Source organism: Sycon ciliatum, chromosome 2 (genome assembly GCF_964019385.1).
Source record: "Sycon ciliatum chromosome 2, ocSycCili1.1, whole genome shotgun sequence".
NCBI lineage: Eukaryota > Metazoa > Porifera > Calcarea > Leucosolenida > Sycettidae > Sycon > Sycon ciliatum.
Window position 1 is genome coordinate 32682472 of NC_088644.1, and position 12826 is coordinate 32695297.

Consider the following 12826-nt stretch of genomic DNA (forward strand, 5'->3'; position numbering starts at 1 on the left):
CTGCTTAGAAGGCCTGACGAGCTTGAGCTTCCACTAGCGCATCTTGTGAGATCTTGACCGCGTCTTGTCTTGCTTGCCACCAATCAGCTGAATCTATGCCTCTCTGAATAGGGTTGAGGAAGTCGGGTGGCGCTTTGGCTCAATGAATCCCTTCTCAAGTAATTCTGACAGCTGTGACTGGAGCTCGTTCATCTCTGGTTTCGGCAAGCCGTAGGCGGGTCGAGACGGTGGTCTGGCTCCATCTTCTATCTGGATTTCATGGTCGACTTGTCTCTTCGGTGGAAGCTAATTCGGCAGCTCGTCTGGAAATAAATCCTGGTACCTCTCGAGCAGGTTCTGGATGTCCTGTTTCTGTGATTCCTGGAGTTGTGGCCCGGAACGATTCTCCTCGTTTGCAGCAGTGACCCATGCAAGAAACCCCTCTGCTCCACTCCTCAGGGCATGACGAGCTTGTCGGCCACTGATAAACATGCTTTCCACAGTTGGCCGGTCGGCTGTCGGCGGGTTAGCTGAAGGCAATTTGGCAACAAAGGGCTCACCGTCCAACTGAACTTCGTTCGTACGGAAAGTGATGCTGGGGGTGTTCCTTGTAAGCCACGGCTTGCCAAGAATAGCGTCGTAGCGAGTCAGGGGATACACAGTAAAGTGCTGTTCCTCACTGAAGCCCCCGACTATCATCTTTAGCGTGCGTGTGGAAATCTGCGGGACCTCGCTGGTCGAGCCGTCCGCCAATGTTACGCTCAGCATTTCTGAGCCTGCATCCGTGTCAAGATGATGCTTTCGAACAAAACCGTCTGCAATGAAGTCATGCGTCGAACCGGAATCTATCAGCATCACTGCACGGCGACCGCCGATCTTTCCCTGTACGCGCAGTAGGTCGTGTTCAGGTTCATCACCAACGCTGACGTTGCTGACATGACACCTTTCTGCAACGGGACAATTTCCTACAGCTATGGGTGTCTCCGGCTCAGTAGGTTCCTGGAGAGCAACGTCTTCAACCTCCAGAGCTCCGAACCGGTTAGCGACTGGTAACGGCGTGGGTGCGTGGGTCGTCGCCAGTAAGCGCACCCCCTTTCTTACTGGCGACCAGCGTTTGGGTAGCGCTGTCCACCCTCAGTACAGTCTTTAGCGAGGTGGCCTGGCTTCCTGCAAGCAAAGCAGTGTCCCAATGCTCGCAGTAGGACACGCTCTTGGTCCGTCACCTTGCGGAGGCCCTGGCCACGGAACGAGACTCTCTACTGGCTGGTGGCCCCGACGCCGGTGGCCCTGACGACTGCTCTACGGTGTTTGCTGCCATGACAGCTTGCTCCAAGGTACGTGGATGCTCACGCATGACCTGTCGCTGGATGTGCGGCACTGGACCCCTGACGAATAGCAGCGCTCTGGTGTGGTGGTCGATTTCCGGCACTTGCAGGCTGAGGCGAGTGAAAGCAGCAATGTACGCGTCCAGCGACCCGTGCTGCGCTGCGGAAATTAGTCCCATACGCAAAATTTCCTCGTTGTGCCGTGGTCCGTACACATCGCCAAGTGCCGCTTTCAGAGCAGGCCAGTCGGAAAACACTAGGTTAGCTTCCAATGGCGCTATCAACCAAAGACGAGCGTTTCCAGTCAAAAATCCTGCCGCGTAGTCGACCCTCTGTGCAGCATTTGGGAGTGCCAACGACCGTAGGGCCATGTCCATTGCAAACGTCCATTCTTTGAATGTAGCGGAATCTCCTCCAAACACAGGCAGCTCTTTCGTAAGGCGGGGTGTTGGCTCCCACGGTTCCGAGTTCGGATGCATCGTTCGGTTTCCTTGGCTAACGCACTGAGCGGTCTTGATATCGTTTATCAGCTGAACGACGAGTACGAGGAGCGTAAGCAGAGCGACCAGAACACCTGCCAAAAGCAGATTAGTAAACATCCACTGCTACCAGTGTAACAGGTTTAATCGAACTTGAAAAGTAAGAGGCCTGGTTGAGCGTGCCTCAACCAGTTATATGCAAAAGGTGATAGTATACATGTGGCAATGGCGCCAATGAAGGTGCTAATAGACAGGCGTAAGATGCATGAGGTGCGAGGGAGTGTAAAGGTATAGCGAACAGGGGAAAACTGTTACATTGCGCTCCACAAAAACAAAAGATTAGGCCATCCAGAATTAATTCGTTGTTTCGGGTCACCCGACCGACTGACCGCAACATGTTTTTTTATAGTGCATGCAAATGTACAGACTAGACTATGTACACACGCGACCCTAATAATAGCGAAGGTCATCATTCCGTGCTCTGAGCGGAAGAGTGGAAGTGAGCTGCAACTGGTGTGAGGGATGCCATTGTGTGCGTCGGCTATGGCGTGGTTGCTCGGGGTGGAAGAAGGGTGAGAAGCACAGGCTGTCCAACCGTCCTGCTTTGGGCCAAAACATTTGTGTACATTTACATGGGAGACAATTTTGCCTTTGTATACATTTTATATAGGTGTCCTGCTTTGGAATGGTGGCAAGGTTGCCCAGACATGCTTCAAGCATGTCTGGGCCAGTTGAAAAGTGGAGCTTGTACAGAAAGCAGAGTGCTCCGACCATTGTGCGGATGTCCAAGCTAGAGAGGTACGCTCCATCACCGATTAGGCGAAGGCCACGGCGTTGGATGGCAGTGAGGCGAGCCAGAGTGGTGGGTGCAGCGCTCATTCACACGAGCATGCCGTACTCCAGGACCGGGCAGACAAAGCCCTTGTAGATCACACCACGGCACCTGGAGTCCAGCACTCGTGAGGCTTTCGGAGAAAGACGCTGCGAGCCTCGAATAACCAACTGCCTGATATGAGCTGTGAAGGACAGGTGTACCAGTAGGTGAAACAGCACACCCAGCAGCTTCAGCTGGACGGCTTTCGGAACAACTGTGCTCTGGAATACAAAGTTTTGCAGGGCAAAGAGTTAGACTATTGGGACTTGTACTCTTTCATGCTCCTTCAGCTGAATGACTCGTCATGCAGTTTCACTGTATATCTATAATGTATCATGTTACGAAGAACTGGGTTGATGGCAACACTGTACTCGCCAAAGCTGTTACATTTCCAATTTCGCAACAACGATCAGACAAAGCAGTTCAATTCACAACTTCGATCAGAGATAGTATTGAACCATTCACTATCTTTCATAGGTTCATAGGTTCATAGGTTCATAGGTTTGACATTCGTGGCCAGACCTCGTATGTATGAGCTGCCGTATTTGCCAGAGTATAATTATAAGGCTGCGTTTACACAGAGATAAAACGAAACGAAACGGAACGAAAGCGCGTTGGCCTCAAATCGTTTTCAAGCCACGAGAACGGCAAACCATTCTGAAGCGTTTACACGAAAACGGAAAAGAGGCGATCAGGCTGGAGTTAGCACGTGCTGGCTTGGAGCACGGGCGGGAAGTAACACGTTAGTTGGAGTTGGCAGGTGCTGGCGGGCGCAATGGTTGGACATTTCCCGCCAAATACAGTCCCCCGCGGAATGGTTTCCATGACCGCCCCTTCTTTTCCAATCGTTTTCACCGTTTACACGAGAACGAAACCGTTTTGAAAACGTTTCAAACACTTTCAAGTGCGTTTCCATATCGTTCCCTTTAGGTATCGTTTTCGGGCATGGTTGTGTAAACGATAGAAGTAAACGCAACGATTTCGCTCCGTTTCGGTCGTACTTTGTTACCGTGTAAACACAAATCGTTGTCGATCGTTGTCGTGTAAACGCAGCCTACGCCACACTTATACTCCGATGATGAAGCTAACGGTGATAAACAAGGTAGAGGGAGGGGGGGGGGTACTAATTATACTCCGGAAAATATGGTACGTATCATAGCAAGCAGTAAGTGCTGCATAGGGAGTCCGGTAGATCTACCCAAACGAAAAAGGAAAGGTTTGGGTAGATCTACCTTTCCCTTACTTGTGCTGCCGGGACAGTGTGACGTAGATCAACTGTTATCTATTCTTGATTTTATCACACAAAGCTGCAAAGTACCCGGAGAGTGGATTATGAAACATTAAGTGAGAATGCTTTTCAATGTAAAATCGTGGCAGATTAGTATGGAAAGGTAGTGTTTATGTGCTGGAAAGCTAATAAAATGAATAGCGAAAGTCACAAACGTAATAAAACAATACATAAGTATTTCTAAACAATTGAACCAGTAGCCATTATTCAACCATGCCCCGCGACATGTAACAGTTAGCTCCTGCCATTGAGCTGCACTTTCAAATTCAACTGTGTTGAGTTTTTTTGTCACTCATTTTATAGCTATCATTATTCTGTTCGGCTGTTATTGCTTTTGGGTGATAGAAAAGCTATACATGCTGTGCATACACCTGTGCCTTGCATTGATGTCTACGTAGAGAAGACCCTAATGAAAAAATCATAATGATAAAACAAGACCTGCTAAGGAACAAGTTCAGCCGCACTGGGCACATAAGTTGTGTTGAGGAAACCCGGGTCCAGGGAAGAGTACTGCGCACAAGCGCGTTCGGACAGGGTATTCTTGACTGCAAAGCCACTTTCCATCATGAAGATCTTCAGCCTGTAGGCAAACAACAGTAGGTACATGTACCACACTTCAAGAACCACATGAATTGTGTTCCACTCCTTCATAAACTTGCAACTTGTTTTTTGTTTGCCCATAAAATATGAACCACAGTACATGTACAAGTACTAGCACCGCTATAGGATCTCTCCTTGGGGTTGGGAAATCTGTTGTGCAGCCGCTCTTTATCCCTGTCATTGTGCAGAGCGTTTCACACGAAAAAAAGAGAAATAGGTCCAGTTTGCATTTGTCGTGACTCAAAGTTTCAAGCCACTGCAATCATCAGACGACAGTGCGGTGGCATGAAACTTTGAGTCACGACAAATCCAAACTGGATCTATTTATCTTTTTTCCGTTTCGTGTAGATAGATAGATAGATAGATAAGAGTTAGAGAGAGAGAGAGAGAGAGAGAGAGAGAGAGAGAGAGAGAGAGAGAGAGAGAGAGAGAGAGAGACAGAGAGAGACAGAGAGAGGTTCAGAAGGAAACTGGAAAAGATGATTCTCACATTCATTTTCGGGGACATGTAGAGAAGGACATCAACATTGGTTAATGCTCTGACATCTCACATCAGTCTCGATGTCACTTCCATATCCGTTATCACACACTTGCGTCATCTTTTTGGCATTTCTCAGCATCAGACACAATAATGGAGCAGTACCAACAGAAATGACTTACCAGTCTTTAGTTAGATGCAGACCATCATCATCATATTTGAATGCGGATGTAAATCTTTCCTTCAGGCGACCAAGAAACAGAAGAAAGTCTGCTCTGGCATTGGTGTCGAGGTCCTTATTTCTCAGCTCCTGGGAAAAAAATCACATCAGAAATATACACCAGCACGTTTTATATACCTACATACATACTCCCGCGATTAGTGCCCCAGGGGCACTATTATTTCAATGCCCATCACTGATCGGGCACTATTGTTTCAATGTCCATCACTGATGGGGCACTATTCAAGAAAGGGCACTATTCAAGAAAGGGCACTATTCAAGAAAGGGCACTATTCAAGAAAGGGCACTATTCAAGAGAGGGCACTATTCAAGAAAGGGCACTATTCAAGAGAGGGCACTATTCAAGAGAGGGCACTATTCAAGAGAGGGCACTATTCAAGAGAGGGCACTATTCAAGAGAGGGCACTATTCAAGAGAGGGCACTATTCAAGAGAGGGCACTATTCAAGAGAGGGCACTATTCAAGAGAGGGCACTATTCAAGACAGGACACTATTCAAGACAGGGTAATTGCCTACAATGCCGGTTTTCCTGGTATACTACCGGAAAACTAGGGTAACTACCGGCATGCCAGGGATTTTTGACTTTGATTGAAAAACTACCAGAATTCGGCACTGAACTGAGTGGTCAAAAAAAAGGTTGCTTTCTGGTGTGACAAGGGCACATGCGGCCCTGCATTTCACAGAATAACACATGTAGGGGCGATCTGACAAGGAATAAACTCAGGTTTTGGTCCCATAATGAGCAATAGGTTAGAAATGAATAAAAAGATTGAACAAAATTTCCAAAACAATGCGCACAAAATACGCAAAAAAGACTCAAAAACTGCCCACAAAAACGGAAATGGCCAAAATTGACGAAAAACCAGCAAGATAAGGGAAAAAGCGAGAGAAAATTAATTAAGGGAAACTGGGTTTGTGACTAAGGGAAATTGCTTTGGCTGGGTTGGCAAGTACGAGAGGGCACTATTCAAGAGAGGGCGCTATTTTTCAATGCTGTTAAATTTACGTCATCCCGTCGTTCAGAACTAATAAGAAACCCATGACCACTCTTGATCAATTACAGGCACGGTTTGCTAGAGCTCTACTAAAAAGAAAAAAAATTGCATTTGATTACACTTCTTCTGAATCTGTCTTAAATTCTAAATGCTCCCTAGAATCACTAGCTTATCGTTGTCAAATCATCAGTCTCACCACTTTTCACGGATACGTTTTCCATCATCGTGATTACCTTGCTGATTTACATTTCACCATTACGAATAGTGAGCGACGACCAAATAAAATCAATCTTCCCAAATTTAAACCATTGTCTAAGTTTCTCTTCATGTTACGAACTGCTATTCGGTTGAACATTTTTAGCAGGGGTTGAGTACCGTAAGAGAAGTACAGCCAGTCATATTGTCATGTTGAAATACTACAATTTGACACAATTTGCACGCTTGGAGGTGAAATACAGAAGGCGAGTCGATCCGCGTATGACCAAGAGTGTACACCAGTGTTAGCTCCCGGCTAAACGCAGTCCCCTCACACTTCCAGAACACAGGGTTTTGTAGTAAATTAAATTAATAAATAATTATTATTAATTTTTTTTTTAATAATTAGCCCTCAGATGAGAAAACAGACCTTATCACAAAAAAGTCATATTTTTGTTTGTGGTACTATCTGATTGCCAGGAGCACCAGGAATCGTATGCAGAAAACTAGAGTTGATTTGGACCAGGGAAAGTAAAGTTATAGCCTCGACAGTAGGACACCATTACAAATTGCACCTCAATTTTGGGTGCAATACTAACAATTGCTTCACCTACTTTGGATAATATTTTCTGTTTCCTTTGACCGATTTCCACAAACTTGGGCTTTCTGGAAAGCTCTGGGGACAAGCAACCCGTTGGGCCCAAATCCGATAGCAAATAAAGCACAGCTCCAGCGCAACAAGCTGCAGACATCGTTTCAGCGCTAGGCATGCGCCGTCACACGAAAATCACTCGCCATTTCCATCTCCATTATCCCAAGACGCCCAATTTGTTTCGTGAAGATGCAGTGAGAGCTACCAAGACGTTTGAGCCTGTTGCCGAGATCGTAGATCGCTCGAAAAGGGGGAAACCCCTGTTCTGGAGCGTTTGACTCGCGTGTAGAAATGCAAAATGCCGTGACGTATCTTGCAGGCTTCGCATCTCGGGCACGCAGCATCGTGCCGCGATCGCGCTTGCTGCATTGGATTCCTTGGAGTTTTCTCTTCGATTTACAGACTTGGATTGTCCCAAAAGACCGATATTTGACTGAAATACGACGGTTTGTAGCTTGGTTGTCCAGACGCACCAGTGGGTAAACTCGCCAACTTTCAAGTGCACTTTTCTGCACTGTACAGTTTTTGCGATAAGGTCTGTTTTCTCATCTGACGGCTCGGGCCCGCCGCCTCAGCCTCAGCCTCCGACTCAATTATTCAATACTATTGAATAATTATATGGAAGAAGTATTCAGACAAGAGAGTAGCCAAGGGTGAGAAGAAGAATAGAGAACTGACTGGAGCATGCGCTCTTCTATACCTAATGGGATCTCATTGCTATGGTGAAGGAGCGGGAAATACGGATAGTGAGTATTGTACTCTCTCAGTATAAACACAACTATTACATAACCTCGCAGGGGCTTATGCACTCTTGCTATGACCTTTCGGATTGGAATGGAATGGACTAGTGGAAAAAATGACAATGTATGCGAGGCAACCCCTGAGACAAGGATTTCTGTGCTGTGTCACCTCCCTGGTTTGGGTACGACTCCCTGATGATAAACCATCAAGAATAACCTCATATGATCAACCAGATCCGTAAATGTGGGGAACATTTTATTATATTACTTTTCTTTATATGCGCAAGCTCCACTGCAGCCACTTCATTACATGAAAAACATTAAACACACCATCTTCAAGTGGCCTCTTCGCTGCAAATGACAATATTTCAATCAAATTTTCGGCCAGGAGAAAAGAAGTGAGGTGGACATATATCAGGCAACACTAAGTGGAACGAAGCTACACAACACGTGATAAAATTTGATAAAATTGCAAGTGTTCGGAGTGTGAGCTTGTGTTAGTGTGAGTTTTGGTGCGAGTATGAGTATAAGTGTGCGTCTCAGTCAGTGTTTTGGCATGTGCATGGGTATGTGTGTATGTGCCTGTGCCGAAAGGATGGTGCAATTTTATCACATATGGTGTAGTTTCGTTCAACTTTGTGTTGCTTGATATAGGTCCACCTCACTTGTTTTTCTCCTTAAAGGGAAACTGAACGCCAAAAATAAGTATGGCTTATCCGAAGAGGAATTGGGCACTGATTCCGATGAGCTATGTCTCGAGCCGATCAGAGAAGAGGAACTGTGTCAAATTCCATAAATAACACCTCCCATATTTGGAAATTGGCCTTGATGACGTGCGTACTGCTTAGCTGTCACCATGCTGTGCATGTTCAGCAGTGTAATTGAATGAAAGAAAACAATTACTTTGGTGTTTTGCAGCTCTGTTTCGTTCCCTGACGGTAACCAAATCTAGATGTAGGAATCTGTTGAGCAGGAGAGTGACACATGTCTTCCCGAAGGCTGTCCAGGCTGCAGTGGTGATGAAGAAGACACGATCATCACCCCGAGATCGATCGTAGCGAATTGGAAAACTCATGGTGAATTTGCTTCCACTCCAAGGCAATGTCGAGGTATGAAGGGTGCTTGTACTGCCTTCCAAAGTGAAGAGGAGATGAACATGGCTTTGCATAGCTGTTGTTCTATGCCAACTAACTTACCTACTCTTGCTGGTACCGTAGTGGCATATTGCAAATTTCGTGGACGAACAACTCTAGTCACTAGTGGCTAGTGAGCAACACTAACAGGTGAGATTTTTCAATTCGACAAAAATTGTTTTTGTTTGAGAACTGACAGTGGCAGTCATTAGACTCAGTAGGTGTCTTTGCTGCTTCTTTCCCTTCATTGGTAGGGTTGTGCTTGAATAGTACAAGTGCTTGAAGTAAAATAAAATAAATAGAACATGTGGAACATAAATCTAATCAAGCATCAGTACATGTATTGCGAAGTTCAACTTCAAAGCACATGAAATCACAATGATCACGAAGTTTATGTAATCAGGAGTACACCCTGTGTTCAACGAACACATACACACATGCTGTATTGCGCACACACATGTACACATGTGCGTGCACCCCCACCCCATCCCACAGACACACGCATGCAGCGCGCACATCCATACACATGTGCGTGTACCCCCCCCCCCCCCCACACACACACACATTCCTACCCATACACATGTGCGTCCCCCCCCCCCCCACACACACGTGTGCACATACAGATACACAAACACACACGCACGAACACACACACACAAGATACGTGTAAGTGTACATGGTCTTCCTGGTGCAGATGCTGAGCCAGCACAATGGAAAATACCTCCATCAAGATGCTTGATCAAGTGTTGTGATAATGGCACTGTTTGTTCGTTTTACAAAGAAGTTTGGGAAAGATTACAATGCATTATAATTCATAATTGTTCTTTGCCTTGTACTGTGCAGACCAGAATGCTTCGCTATCAACTCCTGGCTTTCCATCGGCATAGTGTTCAGGTGCAGCGGCATCTGGTCCGGGGAGTTCAAGTTGCTGGATGGCTGCACTGACACAGGATGGGTTTGCGTTGGCAATGCGATACGGCAGTCATCCCACATCACGAGCTACATGTTTATGTAATTTATATTGTCGCTCGTCCAGCAACGTCAAGGCTCTGCATGTAAACACAGGAGAACACCATAATACTACTCAGGAGATAATAATTTTGGATATCAATTTCGTGACAATTATTAGATTCACACAATATTTACAACGTATGCAACACGATGCTGTCTATTGACACTACTTCAAATTGAAGTGCTCACTACTCCTCTCCCGTTTTTATCTCCCTCTACCTTATGAATACTCTGCATTACTGGTTTCATTTCTACCCTTTCCATTGCTGCCAGCTCCCAGTCTTTTTCAATGCACAGCACCACCTTGACAGTCATTTTTGTGATTTGATGTACACATACTTTGAAGTTCAAATTCGAATTACATGATCAGATTTTTGTTCCACATTTTCTATTTATTTTTACTTCAAGCACAACCCTACCGATGAAGGGAAAGAAGCAGCAGAGAGACACGTACTGAGTCTAATGACTGCCACTGTCAGTTCTCAAACAAAAACAATTTTTGTCGAATTGAAAAATCTCACCTGTTAGTGTTGCTCACTAGCCACTAGTGACTAGAGTTGTTCGTCCACGAAATTTGCAATATGCCACTACGGTACCAGCAAGAGTAGGTAAGTTGGCATAGAACAACAGCTATGCAAAGCCATGTTCATCTCCTCTTCACTTTGGAAGGCAGTACAAGCACCCTTCATACCTCGACATTGCCTTGGAGTGGAAGCAAATTCACCATGAGTTTTCCAATTCGCTACGATCGATCTCGGGGTGATGATCGTGTCTTCTTCATCACCACTGCAGCCTGGACAGCCTTCGGGAAGACATGTGTCACTCTCCTGCTCAACAGATTCCTACATCTAGATTTGGTTACCGTCAGGGAACGAAACAGAGCTGCAAAACACCAAAGTAATTGTTTTCTTCCATTCAATTACACTGCTGAACATGCACAGCATGGTGACAGCTAAGCAGTACGCACGTCATCAAGGCCAATTTCCAAATATGGGAGGTGTTATTTATGAAATTTGACACAGTTACTCTTCTCTGATCGGCTCGAGACATAGCTCATCGGAATCAGTGCCCAATTCTCCTTCGGATAAGCCATACTTATTTTTGGCGTTCAGTTTCCCTTTAAAGGGGAAGTTAAGGCAAAATCAAAATTTCACCAGTTGTAGTCTTCGGGGTGCTGAGTCGAATGGTCTTGGTCCGAGAAAGCTGAGACGCTCCCTTCCTACTTGAATCCCAATCGAACTCGCGCACTTCCACCGAAACTGGGTGACTGCGCCCTACTAGATGGGGATTTGTATGCAAAATGTCACTAAAAGCGCCATTTCCTTCTTATAAAAGCACGAATGACCGCGATTGGCCCATATGTTGTAGCCTTTTGGACGCTGAGTCGATTGGTTTTGGTCCGAAAAGGCTGCGATGCAGCGTTCCTCCTTTATTCCCAATCGAACATGGTTGAACAAGCGGTCACGTGCTCCTGCGTACGCCAGTCACCTGGTCACCGTGCCTGCAGGGTACAACTTACTAGCCTGTTTGACCTTTTTTGGGTGCAATCCTGTCACTCGAGTTGAACTCGAGTTGAACCTTGGTGTGAAAGTTCTCGCCTGCTGGCGTGGTGACCAGGTGATTTGGGCACCCAGGAGCACGTGACCGCTTGTTCAACCATGTTCGATTGGGAATAAAGGAGGAACGCTGCAGCGCAGCCTTTTCGGACCAAAACCAGTCGACTCAGCGTCCAAAAGACTACAACATATGGGCCAATCGCGGTCATCCATGCTTTTATAAGAACGAAACGGCGCTTTTAGTGACATTTTGCATACAAATCCCCATCTAGTAGGGCGCAGTCACCCAGTTTCGGTGGAAGTGCGCGAGTTCGATTGGGATTCAAGTAGGAAGGGAGCGTCTCAGCTTCCTCGGACCACGACCATTCGACTCAGCACCCCGAAGACTACAACTGGTGAAATTTTAATTTTTGCCTTAACTTCCCCTTTAATCCTGATGATGGGTCCTGGCCGAAAATTTGATTGAGATAATTATAGTAATTTGCAGCGAATAGACCGCTTCAAGGGAAACTGAACGCCAAAAATAAGTATGGCTTATCCGAAGGAGAATTGGGCACTGATTCCGATGAGCTATGTCTCGAGCCGATCAGAGAAGAGGAACCGTGTCAAATGTCATAAATAACACCTTCCATATTCGGAAATTGGACTTGATGACGTGCGTACTGCTTAGCTGTCACCATGCTGTGCATGCTCAGCAGTGTAATTGGATGGAAGAAAACAATTACTTTGATGTTTTGCAGCTCTATTTCGTTCCCCAACGGTAACCCAATCTAGATGAAGGAATCTGTTGAGCAGGAGAGTGACACATGTCTTCCCGAAGGCTGTCCAGACTGCAAGTGGTGATGAAGAAGACACGATCATCACCCCGAGATCAATTGTAGCGAATTGGAAAACTCATGGTGAATTTGCTTCCACTCCAAGGCAATATCGAGGTATGAAGGGTGCTTGTAGTGCCTTCCAAAGTGATGGAGGAGATGAACATGGCTGTGCATAGCTGTTGTTCTATGCCAACTTACCTACTCTTGCTGGTACCGTAGTGGCATAATTGCAAATTTCGTGGACGAACAACTCGAGTCACTAGTGGCTAGTAAGCAACACTAACAGGTGAGATATTTCAATTAATATTTGACAAAAAATGTTTTTGTTTGAGAACTGACAGTGGCAGTCATTTGACTCAGTAGGTGTCTCTCTGCTGCTTCATGTGTCACTCTCCTGCTCAACCGATTCCTACATCTAGATTTTGTTACCGTCAGGGAACGAAATAGAGCTGCAAAACATCA

At 46.0% G+C, this 12826-nt stretch overlaps 1 protein-coding gene and 2 long non-coding RNA genes across 4 annotated transcripts in view; 1 reads left to right on the forward strand and 2 right to left on the reverse strand.

Annotated features, from left to right (window-relative positions):
• Nucleotides 1-3949: 3949 nt before the first annotated feature.
• Nucleotides 3950-12826, reverse strand: part of LOC135809747 (tyrosinase-like) — a 94221-nt gene continuing 85344 nt past the window's right edge. The window contains exons 8-9 of one of the 2 annotated variants that reach the window (XM_065323165.1): nt 5206-5333; nt 3950-4525 (exon numbers count right to left, since the gene is read on the reverse strand). In XM_065323165.1, coding sequence (XP_065179237.1) covers nt 4387-4525; nt 5206-5333 — 267 coding nt within the window. In that variant the 3' untranslated portion in view covers nt 3950-4386. The remainder of the gene's footprint in view (nt 4526-5205; nt 5334-12826) is intronic. The other variant, XM_065323167.1, reaches the window with a different exon arrangement.
• On the forward strand, nt 8723-10437 carry LOC135810841 (uncharacterized). The gene is made up of 2 exons (XR_010552418.1): nt 8723-9129; nt 9823-10437. It is a non-coding gene; the product is annotated as an uncharacterized LOC135810841 (long non-coding RNA).
• Nucleotides 9641-10672, reverse strand: LOC135810840 (uncharacterized). Its single transcript, XR_010552417.1, has 2 exons — nt 10512-10672; nt 9641-10028 (listed from the first exon to the last, which is right to left on the reverse strand). It is a non-coding gene; the product is annotated as an uncharacterized LOC135810840 (long non-coding RNA).